The sequence below is a fragment of the Carcharodon carcharias genome, chromosome 34 (genome assembly GCF_017639515.1).
Source record: "Carcharodon carcharias isolate sCarCar2 chromosome 34, sCarCar2.pri, whole genome shotgun sequence".
NCBI classification, from domain to species: Eukaryota; Metazoa; Chordata; class Chondrichthyes; order Lamniformes; family Lamnidae; genus Carcharodon; species Carcharodon carcharias.
The window spans coordinates 28568592-28589298 of NC_054500.1; the positions used below are offsets into that span (position 1 = coordinate 28568592).

The 20707-nt window shown below is 44.9% G+C and overlaps 1 protein-coding gene across 2 annotated transcripts in view; it reads left to right on the forward strand.

Moving 5' to 3' along the window:
- Positions 1–20707, forward strand: part of ercc2 (excision repair cross-complementation group 2) — a 55093-nt gene that overhangs the window by 11744 nt on the left and 22642 nt on the right. For both annotated transcript variants that reach the window (XM_041179509.1, XM_041179510.1), the window contains exons 5-18: positions 1971–2087; positions 3093–3209; positions 3892–4015; positions 4509–4605; positions 5530–5663; positions 6156–6324; positions 7791–7909; positions 10691–10760; positions 12374–12443; positions 12907–13008; positions 13755–13818; positions 14510–14631; positions 18534–18626; positions 19627–19699. In XM_041179509.1, coding sequence (XP_041035443.1) covers positions 1971–2087; positions 3093–3209; positions 3892–4015; positions 4509–4605; positions 5530–5663; positions 6156–6324; positions 7791–7909; positions 10691–10760; positions 12374–12443; positions 12907–13008; positions 13755–13818; positions 14510–14631; positions 18534–18626; positions 19627–19699 — 1471 coding nt within the window. The remainder of the gene's footprint in view (positions 1–1970; positions 2088–3092; positions 3210–3891; positions 4016–4508; positions 4606–5529; positions 5664–6155; positions 6325–7790; positions 7910–10690; positions 10761–12373; positions 12444–12906; positions 13009–13754; positions 13819–14509; positions 14632–18533; positions 18627–19626; positions 19700–20707) is intronic.

The window sequence follows — 20707 nt, forward strand, 5'->3', positions numbered from 1 at the left end:
AACAAAATAGGGAGGAAGCGCTGCACTGTCGGAGAGACAGTACCGAGGGAGCGCTGCACTGTCGGAGAGGCAGTACCGAGGGAGCGCTACACTGTCGGAGAGGCAGTACCGAGGGAGCCCTGCACTGTCAGAGAGGCAGTACCGAGGGAGCGCTGCACTGTCGGAGAGGCAGTACCAAGGGAGTGCTGTACTGTTGGAGAGGCAGTACCAAGGGAGGGCTGCACTGTCGGAGAGGCAGTACCGAGGGAGGGCTGCACTGTTGGAGAGGCAGTACCGAGGGAGCGCTGCACTGTCGGAGAGGCAGTACCAAGGGAGGGCTGCACTGTCGGAGAGGCAGTACCGAGGGAGCCCTGCACTGTTGGAGAGGCAGTACCGAGGGAGCGCTGCACTGTCGGAGAGGCAGTACCGAGGGAGTGCTGCACTGTCGGAGAGGCAGTACCGAGGGAGTGCTGCACTGTCGGAGAGGCAGTACCGAGGGAGTGCTGCACTGTCCGTTTTGCCACCTTTCAGGGAATGTAAAAGATTGCACAGGATTATTTGGAGAAGAGCAGTGAAGTTCTCCTGCTGACTCAGCCAGCATTTTCCTCTCATCTACAGCCCTGTTACCACTGGCCAGTTCATTTAATCTCGGTGATGGCAAAGCTTTTAGAAACCATAATTCAGGACAAAAATAGCAGCCACTTGGACGAATGTGAATTAATTGAGGAAAGCCGGCGCAAATTTGCTAAAGACAAATCATTTTTAATTAAGTTGATTGAGCTTCTTTTGAGGAGGTAACAGAGAGGGTTGATGGGGATAATGCAGTTGATGTGTTGTGCGTGGATTTCCAAAAGACATTTGATAATTTGCCACACGACAGGCTTGTCAGTAAAGTGAAACTCATGGAATAAAAGGGACAGTGACAGCTTGGATGTGAAGTTGGCTCAGTGATAGGAAGCAGAGAGTAACAATGAACAGTTGATTTTTGCACTGGAGGATAGTACACAGTGGAGCTCCCCCAGGGGGCGGTATTAGGACCACAGCTTTTCCTGATGTGTATCTTGACTTAGGACACATTTTTGAAATTTGAAGATGACACAAAACATGGAAGTGTCTTGAACTGTGAGAAGGATAATGATAGACTTCAAGAAGACATTGACAGGCTGGTAGAATGTTTCTTGTCACCTCTGACTCTCCTTTGATATTCAAACAAATTCTCCACTTATCTAAAAATGCAAATGTTAGATCTAACCTAACATCTCTATCCTTTCCATGTTTTAAGCCCTCTAGACAACCTGTCTCCTATTGATCTCTGCCCAGCTTAATTAAATCTCTCTCACACACACACACACACACACACACACACACACACACACACACACACACACACACAGCCTTTTCATAGAATAACACAATATTCCCCAAAAATATTTAGTAAATGCATCAATTTCTCTCTCATTGGTGAAAGAATCGAGAACAAGAGGGCACCAATTTAATGTGCGCAGTAAAAGAGCCAAATGTGACTTAAGGAAAAACTTCTTTTGCGCACCAAGAGCTAAGGACCTGGAGCGTAGTGCCTGAGAGTGTGGTGGAGGCAGGTTCAATTGTGGCTTTCAAAAACATATTGGATAACTATCAGAAGAGGAAAAAAATATCCAGGGCTATGGGAAAAAGGGCAGGAGAGTGGGATTGCTCTTGCAGGAGCCCAGCAGGGACACGGTGGCCAAAAGACCAACTTCTGTGCTGTAACCATTCTGTGATTCTAGCCATTGCTGCCAAACAGACTTACTGGTAGATATTTCATTTGCTCTTTGTGGGATCTTGTGCAATTGGGTTGGTTACGCTACAGTAGCTTAACTTCAAAGTTAATTGGCTGAGAAACATATTTACAGTGTCCTGAGGAAACAACCTCTGGAAATGCAAGTTTACCCTGTTATTTTTATAAATAATACAGTTATTGTGTTGATTTGATTTTTCCTTGTTGTTTAAAGGTCAGTGCCCAACGGTTTGGAAAGGATGTCGATGGCAAGTGTCGCAGCCTGACTGCATCACACATCAGGATGCAGCACTCAAGCAATCCCACTGTCCCCATCTGCCAATTCTATGAGGTGCATAACAGCAGCTAAGATTTATAAATGTTAAATGAAAAATCCCTGCCTTGTAACTGAACAGTCAGGTTACTTACTGTTGACTCCCTTTTCGTGATTGTAAGCTTGGTTTACTCAGTGTGAACATTCCTGCACAGAGCAGTCCATGCTTTTGCTTCTGGGAACGTGTGCAGTGTAACCTGAGAGCTGAGTTCACGATGGGCTCAGGATTGTACCCAGCCTTCGACCTCTATCTACTTCTTGTGTCCTCTCTCGCTATATTTTACTTGAAAGTCATTCTTTCCCATCATAACAAAATTGGAGAAAGTTCTGTTCCCTCCCTGTTCCCCTCCCTCATCTCCTACTTTCACCACCACCTCCCTCTATTTCCCCCTCCCTTTATCTCCCTCCCCTCCCTCTGTCTTACTTTTATATTCATTCATGGGATGTGTGCATTGCTAGCAAGACCAAAAATTATTGCCCTTGAGAAGGTGGTGGTGAGCCACCTTCTTGAACTACTGCAGCCTTGTACTGTCGCTGGTCGGGAGGGGGTTCCAGAATTTTGGCGCAGTGACAGTGAAGGAATGCCAATATACTTCCGAGTCAGGATGATGTGTGGCTTGGGGTGGGGGGAGCTTGCAGGTGGTGGTGTTCCCATGCAGCTGCTACCCTTGCCCTTCCAAGTGACAGAAGGCGCAGGTTTGGAAGGTGCTGCCTCCATGCCCTCCAAATACTATTTCCTGGCTGCTCCCTTATCTATCTCTTGCCGCCTTCCTCCTTCCATCCTCTTCCCTCTCCCTTCTTCCCTCTCCCATTTCCTTTTCCCCGCCTCAAGTTTACCTCCTACCAATAATCCACAGCCTTTTTAAAAGCTGAGCTTGATGTTGCTAAACTGTTATTTCTCGATTTGACTTGTGCTGTGCTCTCACCTCCAACTAGCTGATACCACTCGCTCGGTTCCAGCTTTCTCACCGAGTGTTTCATTGGTTCTGTAACGTACCTGTGTACGTGCATTTTCTCTGACAGGAATTTGATCTCCACGGGAAGCAACTGCCTCTACCCTCTGGAATTTACAACCTGGATGACCTGAAGGTTTATGGGAAGCAGAAGGGATGGTGTCCCTATTTCCTGGCCAGATATTCCGTAAGTGAATCCCAAATTTCCCGTGGGCGGATATCAGTATTTCCACATTTTTCTTTACCTAATTTTCCTCAACCTGAAGGCATTGACTCTGTGCTGCTGACCTGGTCCTGCACTACTGTAACTGTAGAAGTCTACTTTGGAAAGCATCATAGTTCACTCAGCCTGATCCTGACCTCCCTTACCATCCACTTATTCCCACCCCTGAGGTAGGCTCCAAATTGGACTTCCAGGAATCACGAGTTTCAGCTCCAACCTCTGAGTTTGCTGAGGTGATGATTGGGCATTGCAATTGGCTTGCAATAAAACTTGATTAAGAAGATGGAAAAATATCTGCCGATCCCCAACCAGAAGGTGTATATGCACATGTGGCGATGCATGTGGGCAAGCGACCGTGTGCAAATGAGTGGATGTGTACGCGCCAGTCTGTGTGTGCAAGTGTGAGTTTGGGGACCTTCGGTCAGGACAGCATTAGGCTTGAACATGATGCCCCTATGGTGGAATAGTCTGCCAGGCCTAACTGTGAACAGTGGTCTTTGGGGCGAAGTTCTAGAGAGTGAACATGTGGAATGATGTCCTAACCAGATGTCACTATCTTTAGGATGGGAGAGGAAATGTTTCAGGATCATGTGTTATTTGACTGCTTCTACATCACTAATGAAAAGCTTTTTGGTACTCCTGTCAGATCCTGCATGCGAACATTATTGTGTACAGCTATCACTACTTACTGGACCCCAAGATTGCAGACCTAGTCTCCAAGGAGCTGTCGCGAAGATCAGTGGTGGTGTTCGATGAGGCTCACAATATTGGTATGTTGCCTTACTGAAATCTTCAACGTGATATAAAAATATACCTAATTATAGTTATGGCGTGGGGATATTTATATATTCTTGAGCCTTAAATTACACCCAGTCTCTATGTCTCACACTGCCAAGTCAGGTGTAGTATGCATTAGCAAACCATGTGCCATAACCTCCAGTTTCACATCTGGGCCACATTAGTCACACCAGCTTTCCTAAAGGCTCTCCAAATAAAATGGATCAATTTAAGGAATTTTTGTGTTGTGGATCTGGAGTGAGATGGCACCTGGGTTCATTTTGCAAAGACCCCTTACAATAAGCAAAAATGGGAGATCCTCTTCTGACTGCACTGAGCTGGATTCCAGTCCCAGAGCTGAAGGCTCAGTCCACTGATTGAGCCAATCACAAAGGTTTCTGATTCTCTCATATTTTTTAAAGGAAGTATTTATATATTTGAAAGCAAAAACATTTTTAACATGTTATTTCTCCAAACACTTTGCAGACAACGTGTGCATCGACTCGATGAGTGTGAACATTACACGGCGGATGTTAGACCAATGTCAGAACAACATCGAAACGTTACAAAAGACCATCCAACAGTGAGTCGTTAAATCAGCATTTCAATCAATTTCCTTTCTTCATTCGTATCCTGCTTAAGTGACCTGCTGTAGAACAGATCAAACAAGCAGATTTGGGAACTACATAAACAAAATACTGCTGATGCTGGAAATCTGAAATAAAAACAGAAAATATTAGAAATACTCAGGTCTTCAGCATCAGTGCAGAGAGAAACAGAGTTAACATTTCAGATCAGTGACCTTCCATCAGATGAAAGGACATCAACAGAGCAAGCTGGACTGGAACAATGTTGTTCTGCCACCAGGCTGCTTGTTGGTGTTAGACTGATTAGGAACAGCATTGTATAAACAAGAGTGAGTAAACGCTGAATAGTAGCAACAGATTCACCAGGGCAAGAGGGGACAGGGTCAGAGTACAGAGGTCATATTTCAGCACCAGGAAGTTTTGCTTTATCCTGTGAATGGTAACATAAATTTCACTCCCACATGGAATAACTGGTAGGGTAAGCTGAATAAACACACGAGGGAGAAAGGAACAGAAGGTGAAATTAAGTAAATATAGTGTGAGGAGGCTCGTGTGGTACATAACCACCGGCATGGATAGTTGAGCTGAATGAACTGTTTTTGTTCTGTAAATGCTATCACTGGGGCCAGCAATTCTTCATATTACCTTGAAACCTAATGCCCTCACTGATAGGGTGGCTTTAGTCAGTCAGACATCAGCACTATCCCTCCAATTACTTAACCCTTGGTGCTGCCAGGGGAGTTTGAGCAAGATGCGATGTTATAGGAAAAGCTTGAAATTCAGACCATGAAACTTCTTGTGTGGATTTCTAAGCATATTGGTTTACATATGCTCAAAATGGAGATGCTTTTTCTCATACATTAAATGTTCGATAACGCTGGGTCTTAAACCTCTTCCCTAACAATGGTTTATGTCTCCAGTATAAAGGAAACAGATGCTGCCAAACTGAAAGAAGAATACAGACAATTGGTGGAGGGACTAAAGGAGGCTCACATTGCCAGAGAAACGGATGTCTATTTAGCCAATCCTGTATTACCGGATGAAATTCTACAAGGTACAGTAGATGAAAGGAGTTGCAACGTGTTCATAAGCCAAACACACTGTTCCGATAAAGCTGTTCTATAGACTATGGTAAACTGAGAGCTGCACAGTGATGGCAGTTCATAATCTTGTTTCCTTATCTATCTCCAATTTCCTTCCCTCTTCTCCGAAAAGTTGCGCCCTGGCAACTCGCTGATGCGACCTTATTACACTCATTGATTTTGGTCCATTGGATCCCCTCCCCCCAGAGCAACGCAGCAGCCTTCATGTACCAGTATCCAGCTTTTAGTAGGCCTCATATTTCAGACTCAGATTCCCTTTTCCCCTCCTTTCTGCAGACATTATGTCACATTCATTACTTGATTCACAGTTCTCTTGCCTCCTATTGTTCATCTTTGTTGGTCACCACCTCCTCACCTGGACCTTGGCAATTCTTAATAAAATCACTAAAACCGGTATTCAGGAGGATGCAGGTGACAAATCAAATTTTCTGTTTTGAATCCAGAGTCCGTTCCTGGTAGTATTCGCACTGCTGAACACTTTGTTGGGTTTATGAAGCGGTTTGTGGAGTATCTGAAGTCCCGTCTACGAGTGCACCATGTGGTAGCTGAGAATCCACCCTCTTTCTTGAAGGATGTCTTTGATAAAGTCTGCATTGAGCGCAAACCCCTCAGGTACAAGAATCCAAATTGTCTGTTTTCCCTTTGATCCTGGCAGTGCTGAGTAACTCTGGCCCACAGCCACTAGCTGCCCATGGCCACTGGCTACCTTATTGCCCCTTGGCCAAGTTCCCATTCTTCAGGTGAACCTGGATATTAATGTTTCGTTGTCAGGCTGAGGGCATTGGTAAAGACGGCATTTATTGTCCATTCCTAATTGCCTTAGTTTTTTGATACAAGTGTCTTGCAAAGCCACTTGAAAGACCAATTAAGCATGAGCCACGTTGGTGGGCACTGTAGTCACATAGACCAGACTAGATAAAGAGAGCAGTTTCCTGCCCTAAAGGAGCCTGAGTTTTGACAACAATCTGACAGCTTCATTGTCATTTTTGCTGTTTTTTATCTTCAAATAGTGAGTGTATGCAGATTTATTGGATCATTGGAACACCACAAGCACTTTGCAGCAGGATTCCCAGTGAGTAGGGATCAGAAGCTCATACCTCATCAGCTGAGGTGAGGGACCAGGACCAATTTCAGCCCCTCTACAACCATCTCAGTTAGGATCAGCTAACAAGGAGAAAACAAGGATTGAATCTGGAATCTGGAATCTTCCTCCTTTACGGAGGGAGAAAATCAGCCAGAGCTCCTATTGTTGTCTAGTGATCCACTGCTTAATTGTGATTCTTCTGGTGGTCCATCAGTATAGTGGCATTTGCTTCCAGACAGAGTCAGAGAGATGTTGTTTGGATGCCACTATACTCCCAGCACTTTCAGAAGGTTTAGGAGTTTGAGTTGTGAAGTTTAGTTCAGCATTTTCAGTTTTCTGTGTCATTGCTGTTTTGTGACCTGTATCTGCCTGTCTCTCTCTCTCTCTCCCTCCCTCAGGTTCTGCTCAGAGAGGTTACGTTCATTGCTGCCTGTCTCTCTCTCTCTCTCCCTCCCTCAGGTTCTGCTCAGAGAGGTTACGTTCATTGCTGCCTGTCTCTCTCTCTCTCTCCCTCCCTCAGGTTCTGCTCAGAGAGGTTACGTTCATTGCTGCCTGTCTCTCTCTCTCTCTCCCTCCCTCAGGTTCTGCTCAGAGAGGTTACGTTCATTGCTGTCTCTCTCTCTCTCTCCCTCCCTCAGGTTCTGCTCAGAGAGGTTACGTTCATTGCTGTCTCTCTCTCTCTCCCTCCCTCCCTCAGGTTCTGCTCAGAGAGGTTACGTTCATTGCTGCCTGTCTCTCTCTCTCTCTCCCTCCCTCAGGTTCTGCTCAGAGAGGTTACGTTCATTGCTGCCTGTCTCTCTCTCTCTCCCTCCCTCAGGTTCTGCTCAGAGAGGTTACGTTCATTGCTGTCTCTCTCTCTCTCTCTCCCTCCCTCAGGTTCTGCTCAGAGAGGTTACGTTCATTGCTGCCTGTCTCTCTCTCTCTCTCCCTCCCTCAGGTTCTGCTCAGAGAGGTTACGTTCATTGCTGTCTCTCTCTCTCTCTCCCTCCCTCAGGTTCTGCTCAGAGAGGTTACGTTCATTGCTGCAGACGCTGGAAATTGCTGACCTCAGCAACTTTTCACCTATCATACTTGTCTCGAACTTTGCAACGTTGGTCAGCACTTACGCCAAAGGTAGTGATTCTTGTACATTGTGTTTGTACTTCACAGGCATCAGGAGGACTCTGGACTCCTGATCTTGGCTGAGTTAGCCAATCACAGAAAGAGCTGCAACTGACCTCAGTGCCCCCGAACAATGGGCAGTTCCTGCACTTGGAGGTTGTGAAGGGACATTGGCTGGAAAGTACATGTGTAGGATAAGGCTATCCTGCGGTTCCCCTCCTCTGGCATAGTCAAATAGATCGCCAACATTACAATCACGCATGAAGTATTAAAGGGGTGAAACTGGGATCAAGTTGGTCCAGTACCTCTGGTAATTAAAGCTGAACTAATCTGTTGTAGTCTGATTCCTGAACCAAACATTTACACTGTGCTCCAGCCAGTTCTGCTCATTGATGAACCCTGCTGGGTTTCTTTGCACTGGTCTCCATGTAACCTCGCAAGGAGTGTCCCAAATGTTAGAGGCTTTGGCCGGATGAGGAGCAGGAAACTTCTGATGCTCTGCCAATAAGCTGAGCAGTTTTGACTGACGACATTCGAGTGGTATCATGTACATGTTGAGGAGTGTCCCTAATCATTGACCCTTGCCAGACCAAGCTCACTTTATCCAGGATTGGGTAAAGTGGGTTGCGATCATATAGGGAGAGTGTGCACCTCCAAACAGAAACTCTTCTAATGTGGATTTCTCAGTATAGGGTAAATTCTGGAAACACTTAGTGGGTTAGGCCTCCTCTGGAGAGTGGATAGTAGGGTTAATATTTAAGATCAGTGACATTTCAACAGTTTACTTCCCTCTATCCACTGAGGCTGCCTGACCTGCTGAGTGTTTCCAGCATTTCTCAGAAGTTGGTTTCAAACACTGTGCTGACTTTTCATCCCTGTCAAATGTTAATGGAAAAGATCCCTCAGGTGAAATAACAAAAGCAGTGCCAACCCTGGAACTGAATTCAACAACTTTCAACATATTCAGGAGAGGAAACTGAGGAAGATGTGATTTATCAGGAACAGGCATCAATAATTGAGAATGATCACAGTCAAACATTGGATTGCTCTACAAAGAGCTGACACAGACTGGATGGGCCAAATGGCCTCATTCTGTATTGTAATGCCTAACAGATTTGATTGAAATTTTTGAGGTAACCAGGTGTGTAGATGAGGGTAGTGTAGTTGATGTAGTTTATATGGATTTCAGCAAAGCCTTTGATAAGGTCCCACATGGGAGACTTATAAAGAAGGCAAATGCACATGGGATACAGAGTAATTTGATAAGGTGGATTTAAAATTGGCTTAGTTGTAGGAGGCAGAGAGTGACGACGAAAGGCTGCTTTAGTGACTGGAAGCCAATATCCAGTGGCATATCACAGGGATCTGTGCTCGGTCCCCTATTATTCGTTATTTATATAAACGACATAGATGACTATGTGGGGGGTAGGATTAGTAAGTTTGCGGATGACACAAAGATTGGCCGGGTGGTTAACAGTGAGGTTGAGTGTCTTGGGCTACAGGAAGATATAGACGGGATGGTCAAATGGGCAGATAAGTGACAGATAGAATTTAACCCTGAAAAGTGTGAGGTGATACACTTTGGAAGGAGTAATTTGACAAGCAAGTATTCAATGAATGGCATGACACTAGGAAGTTCTGAGGAACAAAGGGACCTTGATGTGTGTGTCCATAGATTTCTGAAGGCGGAGGGGCATGTTAATGGGGTGGTGAAAAAGGCATATGGGACACTTGCCTTTATCAATCGAGGCATAGATTACAGAAGTAGAGAGGTCATGTTGGAGTTGTATAGAACCTTAGTGAGGCCACAGCTGGAGTACTGTGTGCAGTTCTGGTCGCCACATTATAGGAAGGATGTGATTGCACTGGAGGGGGTGCAGAGGAGATTCACCAGGATGTTGCCTGGGATGAAACATTTAAGTTATGAAGAGAGATTGGATAGACTTGGGTTGCTTTCGTTGGAGCAGAGAAGACTGAGGGATGACCTGATCGAGGTGTACAAGATTATGAGGGGCATGGACAGGGTGGATAGGGAGCAGCTGTTCCCCTTAGTTGAAGGGTCAGTTACCAGGGGACACAAGTTCAAGGTGAGGGGCAGGAGGTTTAGGGGGGATGTGAGGGAAAACCTTTTTACCCAGAGGGTAGTGACGGTCTGGAATGCATTGCCTGGGAGGGTGTTGGAGGCGGGTTGCCTCACACCCTTTATAAAGTACCTGGATGAGCACTTGGCACATCATAACATTCAAGGCTATGGGCCAAGTGTTGGAAAATGGGATTAGGTAGGTAGGTCAGGTGTTTCTCACGTTATGGTGCAGACGCGATGGGCCGAAGGGCCTCTTCTACACTGTGTGATTCTGCTACTTTACATAATGATCTTTCACGCTCTTCAGGGCCTCTGCAACATGCCCTGGGATGAGACTTTCTGTCAGCCTTGCTTTGTAAGTTGCCTATGGAAGATGTCGGAGGGCAGCCTAAGATATTTTATGTTGGTGCCCTGTGTCACATCAGAGAGTTACTTCCAGTCTCTCCTAATGGGCTAAATTGGCAAAACGGCCTGCAGAACCTAAGCCCTTGCATAGTGTCTGACCCAATGCCTCAATTTCCAGCGCTCTCCAAGTTAAGGAAGTGGAAGGGAATTAGATCAATTCCTGATTCAGCAAAGCGAGTCAGTAAACTGAGATATGATGAGGTCCAAGTCCTTGCTGATAGTCCAGCCCCTCATGTCTGCAATTTCATGTTTGGCAATTCCGCAATTTCAAGGAACTTTCACAACGTTTCTGTTTGTTACCCAAGGTTTTACCATCATTATGGAACCTTTTGATGACAGAACTCCAACTGTTGTTAATCCAATCCTTCACTTCAGGTAGGCTGAAGTCTGCACATATTACACTAATCAACTGCAGAGCATTTTGTTGTGTTCTGTGATCATTAAGTTGAGGGGTTTTTCCATTTCAGCCTAGTATGGCACATTAAGAAAGCTCTGCCCTGCCACAATAATAGTTCTCTGCTTTAACTGCAGAAGAACACCCTCTACTTCATCTCAGTGATGTCTTCCAGTTACCCACATCGGGATGCTATCATCTTACCAAGTGAGATCACCACTTTTGCCCGAAAATCAGATCAGTTTTGGGCTCTGAATCTACACACATGAAAAAGTTAAAGACTGTCCAACTGATTCACAGTGAGAGGCTCAACTCATTCACAGGCCCTTCCAGCCATTGAGGATTAAGATTTCCTCTTGTCTAAAGTTAAGCGCAGTTTTATTTACATTTAGCAATGGCCAATAGATTAAAAGGTTAGAATTCAAATTCTACCATAAAGTGACTATTGAACTATGTAACTTCCTGACTTTGATCATTGATCAAAAATGTTTTACAATCTTTGAGGAGGTTTGCCTGTGGCCAGGGAAGTGATGGTTAGAGACAAGATGTCTGATTAGCACACTACTAATGTGATATTGACTGTGACCATATGGGATATATGGTGCTGGCATGTTTTATCAAATCGAACTGAATCTCATTTACTTAATCAAATCTAGCTAAACTAATTAATCTAATCTGTCCATCCTAGTTTATTTGTCAACCTGAAAGAGACCATCAAAAATTGTACTTGGTTTTAGATGCAGATCGATCTTTGGCTTTCTTTCACTTTGTTCAATGTTTAGCCTGGAGTCAAAACATGCAAGAGTTACTGGTCTCTAATTCCCTTCATTTCCTGGATCCCTGAGTGCTACTGCAGGGAGTGCAGTAATGATGGACCAGTAGTAGAACATAGATTTCAGACTGCCCATGAGCGACACCACACAAGATCTACTATCTGTCATCATTTTTCACCTGCTTCCTGAATGGCCTTATTTGTAAATGCATAGGCTGGTGTGAAATGACGCAGTACAGACCAGGAAGGAGGGTCTAGATTCCACCCTCTTCTTGTGTAGAATTAGCTGATTCCAGTCCAGGTGGTAGCTGAGATCAAAAATGAAGGCCCTGGGCAGATGGTGCAGTTTGATATTAGGTGTTGTATAGGCTTTGATGTCGTGAGCAGGGGCTCAGTAGGTGGGAGACCGTCACCTTGTGTGACAATGCCATCTATAGGCCAGAGTCTGCAACTGCAGCATGACAAACAACTTCACGTATAGAATTTCCCTTTGTAAGTGTTCACGTTAAGCAGTTTCAATTGTAAATGTTAATTTAGAAAGCAACACTCAAAATTATGGAACAGAATTGCATACATTCTAAGACTTTAAATCATATTTAGATATTTCTCATCAGATAATCTCCCACATGATAAGTCAGAGGATTTGTGTTTTGAGAGGAAAGGATCATAATATTGTGTAATATGGAGCTATGTGACATATTAAGGCTACATGGGAAACCATTCCAGGCAAGAAAAGGTTAATGAAAATCTGTACAAATAAAGTGTGTATTTTATTTGAAATAAATCTCCTCAGGCTCTGTACTTTTAAAATCTTTTTATAAGCTGTATGGATCCATCCATCGCCATCAAGCCTGTGTTTGAGCGATTTCAGTCTGTCATTATCACCTCGGGGGTGAGTTGCACAATTTATTTATATAATTGAAATGTGATTTTGTTTCTGTGGTTTGGTGATATCCAAATCCCCTGTTTATCTTTCTACTTTGTACAGTATTATCATTAAAGATATGTTGTGTGTATAGATGGTAGGATTAAATTTCGCTTAAAGCAGTTTGTTTCAGTATTATGAGATGCACTTGCTGTGTGATGCTGTTAATCCAGCACCTCTCGCTGTTCCCACTCTCAGCCCTGTACCTAACACTCTCACTATTAGAAGCCAATGCCAATCTTTTAGCTGCTGTACCTCTGCTCTTTGGAATTACCATTTCCAGAATCAGTCCAACTGGCTGCCTCACTCCCTTCCATCAAACAAAGCTTTAAAAACCTGCCTTTTTGTCTTGTCATTCCCCTCTCTGAAAACTCTCCAGATTCTTGCCAACTTGAAGTAATGCTTTGTGTTTTTCTGTCGTCTTTGCTAGACCTTGTCTCCACTCGACATGTACCCAAAGATCCTCGATTTCAGGCCTGTTATCAGTGCAACATTTACGATGACCTTGTCAAGAACCTGCCTTTGCCCTATGGTAAGTGTGGCTGAAATGATATATTGTTAAGCAGCTTGTATTGGTCACATATTTTTTCTGTATAAACTTTGCTTTCTGTTGTCACGATTCTTAGTCACACTTTGCAGACACAAAGTCTGACCCTGGGAGGCTCATTGGGAAAAATTTCTGAAGTTCCTTGCTCAATTCTGTTTCCACATTGTGTTTTTTTGAAAAACTGACCCTGTGCAATGCCACCAGCAACAAATTAGTTTTACCTGAGTAGTTTAATCATGTACAGCAAAGATCCAACACGAAGAAACATGGGCCAGGATGATCCCATCACAGTCCTGGAATTCCACAGGGAAATCAGTACCATACCAGCCAGTGTGAGATCTATTGGCACCTCTGACTGATGTATGATCAGTTGACATGAAGAACTGATGATCCTGCTTCTCTCAGCCCATTGGATCCCATTCTTTCAGAACACCATCTGAACCCTCTCTCATCCATCTGTTTCCTAACTGAACCCAAGGTCCAGGCCACTCCTCTAGCATCAGTCTCCAGCCGTTGGAATCCCCCTGTGTAAGGAAATCATTCCTGACATTTACCCTTCACACCTTGACCCTGTGGCCACTTGTCCAGCTGCCCTTGTTTGGGTTACCTCCTGAACCATGTGTAAAGCTGCTCTTGTCCCTCTAGTGCCTCTGTGGCTGTTTTTGCTCCTGCTCTCTCTCTCTCTCTGTCTGCTTTAGGAGCTCTGCTCAGCTGCTTGTGTTGTTTTTCAGATTGTGGGACGAGGGAATGACCAGGTAACAATCAGCTCCAAGTTTGAAACCAGAGAGGATATTGGTGAGTCAGCGGGTGACCCCGCAATGAGTTGATGTATCACACTTAGACTTGGTTATTGGTGGTTGCAGTCATGAGCCCCACAGTCTAGACCCAGACTGGTTGAGTGATCACCCTCATGGCTGAGTTTGCAGTAAACATCTGGCAGAAGGAGAGGAAATGATTCCGAGTAGAAATACTCCACATTGTTTAGACTGCTTCCTGTGGATTAGCCAACACTGCCTGCCAGTGTTTGATTAATCTCTGCTGGCCAGGAGTGGGAAAACTCTGCACATTCCTCCCTCAGTCTCCAGTCACTCCTACAATTGCCAGAGCGTTAAAACTTTGGAGTTGAATCGGAAGGGAATCAGGAGGCGGTGGGTCGATTGTTTGTTCGCATCTACCCAATCTGCCTTCTATTGAGCTTTCTCTCTCATTCCCCCAAATCCCTGTCACACGGACACTTGCCATAGGAGCAAGAATACACCACTCAACCCCTCCGGCCTATTCCCCTCCCTGCACTTGTACTGTCTCTTGCCCTGACTCACTTTCCCTGAGGTCCTACAATCTCCAGACACATTCACCCTGAGATTGGTGCTAACCAATTGCTGATTGCCATTTTCTGCCTTCCTTTAATGTGGCTTTTCACTCTTTGGGTCCCTCTATTAATGCAGCTTTTGGTGATAGCAGTGTATTCTCTCTCTCTCGGCTCTAGCTGTGATCCGTAACTATGGTAACCTATTGCTGGAGATGTCGGCCATTGTCCCAGATGGAATTGTGTCTTTCTTCACCAGTTACCATTACATGGAGAACATCGTAGCCTCCTGGTATGAACAGGTAAAGGAGTGCTAGCTTTTCCTCAGACTTGCTGTACCTGCACACTCTGTAATTTGAGAGCAACCCCCTGGTTCAGTGACTGTTCTGTGCAGCCATTGCCTGGCAAATCTCCATTCCAAACCACGATCTATGCTGAATTAACCGTTCTGCTTGTTGATAGGTGCTCCTCAGTGCCTCTGAGCTAGAGAGAGTGGACACAATTAGACAGTTCCTGTTCATTATCTAGTGATTCTTATTGGAAAATGCATGTGTTTGTGCCTGCCTGCCTGTCATTGCACATAGCTATCTGTGTGTATCTGTCTGCCTGTGTCTGTCTGCATACATATGTGTCATTCTGTCTGTGTCTAGGTGTTTTTGTGAGGATCTGTGCGCATCTGCCTGATTCTGTCTAGGTGCCTGTCCGTGCGGGTGTGTATACGTGTCCTCTTCTTTCAAGAGCTAGTCTGATGCCCAGCCAACAGCAGCTTTACTCCACCCAACTGGGCACAGTCCTCACCCAAAAGGCACATTATTCCAGGTCTCAGATCTGCTTTAACTCAGGCTTTCTTGGTCGTCTTTTACAGCTGAGCTGACCTACAGAGATGACACCCCCTGTGTTGGCCAGGCCACACTCCAGCATCTAAACACAGGCACGGTCCCAGCTTCTCAGCCACACTGTGCCAACAACTTACTTTTTTTTAATTCATTCGTGGGATGTGGGCATTGCTGGCTAGGTCAGCATTTATTGCCCATCCCTAATTGCCCTTGAGAAGGTTGTGGTGAGCTGCCTTCTGGAACTGCTGCAGTCCCTGTGGTGTAGGTACATCCACAGTGTTGTTAGGAAGGGAGTTCCAGGATTTTGACCCAGCGACAGTGAAGGAATGACGATATATTTCCAACTCAGGATGGTGAGTGACTTGGAGGGGAACTTCCAGGTGATGGTGTTCCCATCTATCTGCTGCCCTTGTCCTTCTAGATGGTAGTGGCTGTGGGTTTGGAAGGTGCTGTCTATGGAGCCTTGGTGAGTTCCTGCAGTGCATCTTGTAGATGGTATACACACTGCTGCTACTGTGCGTCGGTGGTGGAGGGAGTGAATGTTTATTGGTGGGGTGCCAGTCAAGCAGGTTGCTTTGTCCTGGATGGTGTTGAGCTTCTTGAGTGTTGTTGGAGCTGCACTCATCCAGGCAAGTGGGGAGTATTCCATCACACTCCTGACTTGTGCCTTAGATAGACAGGGTTTGGGGAGTCAGGAGGTGAATTACTTGCTGCAGGATTCCTAGCCTCTGACCTACTCTTGTAGCCACAGTATTTATATAAACATAAGAAATAGGAACAGGAGTAGACCATTCGGCCCCTCAAGCCTGCTCTGCAATTCAATAAGATCATGGCTGATCATCTTGTGGTTTGATTTCCACATTCTCATCTGTGGCAGCGGTAGATAGATTCTTGTTAGGCAAGGGAATCAAAGGTTACCGGGGTTAGATGAGAATGTCGAAATTGAAATACAAGAAGATCAGCCATGATCTTATTGAATGGCGGAGCTGGCTCATGGGCCTCAATTGTCTACTCCTGTTCCTATTTCTTATGTTCCTATGCCATTCTTTATATTCTGTCCAATCACCTGTCCTGCCATTCACCTTTGCGGAGTTGAATGCTTTTGCCTTAAGTTTGATGCTTTCCTGAACTTCTTTCGCAACCATAGATGTTGGGTCCTCTCCTTAGCATTTTTCTTTATAGTAGGAATGTACTTATTCTGAATAGTCTGATATATCCCCTTAAATGACTGCCAGTGCTTCTCCATTGGTCTATCCTCTAGCCTAGTTTCCCCGTTCACTTCAGCTAGCTTAGCTTTTATCCCCACATAGTTGCCCTTATTTAAGCTTAAGATACTAGTTTTAGACCCACTCTTCTCCCTTTCAATAGAAACCCCAGGATGATGATAGTGGGGGATTCAGTGATGGTAATGCCATTGAATGTCAAGGGGCAATGGTTAGATTCTCTCTTGTTGGAGATGGTCATTGCCTGGAAAATGTGTAGCAGGAATGTTACTTGCCACTTGTCAGCCCAAGTCTGGATATTGTCCAGGTCTTGCTGCATTTGGACATGGACTCCTTCAGAATCTGAAGGGTCACAAATGGTGCTAAACATTATGCAATCATCAGTGAACGTCCCCACTTCTGACCTTATGATGGAGGGAACAGCTAAAGATGTTTGGACCTAGAAAACTACGCTGAGGAACTCCTGCAGTGATGTCCTGGAGCTGAGGTGATTGATCTCCAACAACCACAACCATCTTCATTTGTGCTGGGTATGACTCCAACCAGTGGAGAGATTTTCCCCCTGATTCCCATTGACTCCAGTGTTGCTAGGGCTCCTTGATGCCACACTCAGTCAAATACTGCCTTGATGTCAAGGGCAGTCACTCTCACTTCTGGAGTTCAGCTCTTTTGTCCATGTTTGATCCCAGGCTGTAATGAGGTCAGGAGCTGAGTGGCCTTGGTGGAACCCAAACTGGGTGTCAGTGAGCAGGTTATTGCTAAGCAAGTGCCGCTTAATATCACTGTTGGTGACCCCTTCCATCACTTTACTGATGATGGAGAGTGGACTGATGGGGCGTAATTGGCCCTGTTGAATTTTCTTGCTTTTTGTATACAGGACATACCTGGGCAATTTTCCACATAGCCGGGTAGATGCCAGTGTTGTAGCTGTACTGGAACAGCTTGGCTTGGGGTGCGGCAAGTTCTGGAGCGCAAGTCTTCAGTACTATTGTCAGAACATTGTTATGGCCCATAGCCTTTGCAGTATCCAGTGTCTTCAACCATTTCTTGATTTCACGTGGAGTGAATCGAATTGGCTGAAGACTGGCATCTGTGATGCTGGGGACCTCCAGAGGAGGCCGAGATGGATCATCTGCTTGGCACTTCACCTTCTAGCTCTCTAGCAGACAACTGCTCCTGGGCGTGCGCGTGTTTATGTGTGTGTGTGTGTATGCATGTATATATCTATATCTGGCTACCTGTGCCTAGATGTGTGCGTGTATGTCTGGCTGCCTGTGTTTGTCTGGATCTGTGTGTGTTTGTGTGCTTGCGTATGTGTCAGGCTGCCCGTGTCTGTCTGGATGTGTGCATGCCTGCCTGGCTGTGTGTGCGCATATGGTGTGTTGGGCAGCCTGTGTCTGTCCCAGTGTGTGTACACACCAGGTGGAGGACAAGATTGTGGTCTGCTCCCCAGAACCTGCAGACTCTGTTCTGCTTGAGGCAGAGAGATCCCCTTGGCCCTGATACCAAATGATATAAAAGTAAAATAACCTGTCGTCAGAACTAGAAAAGTTAAAGATGTCACAGATTTTAAGGAAGTACAGAGGTGGACAGGGGAAAGAATAAAATGGAAAAGCTTGTGATAGGGTGGAGGGCAGGAGTGATTAGATAACAAAGAGGGTGATGGTGCAAGGCAAGAGAAAATAGTATTGGGAGAAGTAAAGAAAATATAACCCAAGAGGATGTGTAGATGTCTAAGGCAGAATCATTAACAGCTGTGAACCCCAAAAATGGGAGCAAATGATTTGAAATTGCTGAACTCCATATTGTTTTCAGAAGGCTGAAAACCCCTAATCAAAAGCTAAGGTTCTGTTTCTCGAACTTGTGTTGAGCTTCATTGAAACAGGAGGTTGAGGACAGAGTGGGAGTGGGGAAGAGAATAATTTGTCATTTTACATCTCTCTTTTTCTAGTTCACGCAACTGCTCATCGACCTGAAATATTAATCCTGATTCTTTCTCCACAAATACTGCCTGACTAGCTGACTTCTTCCAGCATATTCTGTTTTTATGCCAAATGACATTCATTCCAGTTGTAGCTTCAGGAATAACGTTTCCTTCCTGTTTCCTGGCCTAAGAGATCCACTTTTTCCCCAATTCTTTTTTAGGGAATTCTAGAAAATATTCAACGCAACAAACTTATTTTTATTGAAACTCAGGATGCTGCGGAGACCAGTGTGGCCTTGGATAAATACCAGGAGGTGAGTGAGACGGAAGTGGGGGGAAACATTCCATGCACAATCCAGAAATCTTGATGCAAACAGTGCAAATAAATGACTCGTTAATCTGTCTATAAATCATTGGTTGTGAGAGAGCTTGGAATCAGGTGAACTTCTTGCTTTTTTTTAAAGTGCCTTAGATCTTTTATATCCACTTAGACAGGCAAACAAAACAGTCAGTTTAACTTCTGACAGTGCAGTACTTCCTCAGTACTGACCCTCCCAACAGTGTGTACTGACAGTCTGACGGTGCAGCGGTCCCTCAGTACTGACCCTCTGACAGTGCGGTGCACGCTCAAAACTGACACTCCGACAGTGCAGCATTCCCTCAGTACTGACCCTCCAACAGTGCGGTGCTTCTTCAGGACTGTTCTGGAGTGTGAACTTGGATACATAGATAATTCATCTAATGAGCGATGTTTACTGCATACACAGCAACCTGAAAGTCCCAAAACAGGCCATGCACAGGTTGGCCCCAATAAGTTGTGCATGCGCAGCCATGCAACAATACTTAAAGGGGCCACACACATAAATAATCACCTGCACACTCCAAAACAACTAGAAGGGACATTACTGGTGAGCACTTGAACCACAAAACTCAGGAGGTGCCAAATTCAATCCACAGTCTGTGTTTATTTAGGGAAGGGATTATTTGTCAGGACACCTGCTCCTGATCACTAGCCAAACACATGCAGAATATTATATATGCATGCATGTCTGATGAGGGCCAATTTGGGCAACGGTGTGATATTCTCCATAGTTATGTCTGCTAATTGTCTAGGCTAACACAAAAACAGTAATATTTTCCCTGGAGGCATTCATGAAACTGTTCCCCAGCAAAGGATCAGTGCCTTCAGGGGAGGGAATGAATTAGGAGCCAGAAAGCAGTCTGTACAAATTAGCTGAAGCTGCATGATCCTTCCTTGTGCTGTGATCCCCTCCAGTTGGCTACTGCTTAGTGATATCTTTGTTCCGTTGGCAGGCGTGTGAGAACGGACGAGGGGCCATCCTACTGTCTGTCGCAAGAGGAAAGGTCTCCGAGGGGATAGATTTTGGTCAGTGCCAGAATTAATCTTTGTCCTTTTGCACTGTCAGGGGTGTGAGTGAAATTTGAGTCTCTGCCTCATCACAATGGAGTGTGTTTGTTAAATTGTTCAACCCACAAGCAAAATAAACTTCAGGGAGTAGCAGAATCTATCTCCCGGTTCACATACCGTTCTATTTACACATTGTTCCTTTTGTACCATTAAGTCAGTGAAAAAAAATACTTGGAGGTGGTAAGATGGGCACTTATTGACTGAGAGCTCATTTCTCACAACCAGTAAAGGGCAGTTTGATCCATGGGTCTAATCCGTATCTCCACATTACTCCCAGGAAGTTAAATGATACAGTATTTAATCGGGATAGTTGATTATGCTGAGCAATGCACAAGTGTATTATTCCAGTAAAACTTCCTTCTTTATCAAACGGTACGTTCATTCACCTTTACAACATGACAGTTAGACTAAGTTTGATGCACTGAGTTTATGTATGCAAATTTCTGTCACTGGTAGATTTTTAAAAAAATGCCAACCTGATCTCGAATTGGTTGAGAATAATTCAGTATTTTACTTTTATTGTAAGTCAGTAATTTGAGGGGAAGTCTTATCACCCAGAGGGTGGTGGAGATCTGGAATTCTCAGCCTCACAGGGTGGAAGAGGCAAAAATCCTTATCACATTTTAAAAGTGCTTGAAGATGCGCTTGAAATACCGTAAACCTACTAGCCAACATACAAGGAGTTGGATAGTGGGCTTCAATTGGAGGGCTGTTTGTAGACCAGCGCAGACATGTTGGACCAAGTGGCCTCCTTTCTGTGATTTTAGGATTCTTTTCAGAAGCTTTACTGTTCATAGGATGTAGCCAGCATTGATTATCCATCCCTAATTACCCTTGTTCAGAGGGCGTTTAATGTGGGTCTGACCAGGTAAGAATGGCAATTAGTGAACCAGATGGGCTTTTATGACAATCAGCAGTGGTTGTGTGATCATCATCAGACTTTTAATTCCAAATTTTTATTGGATT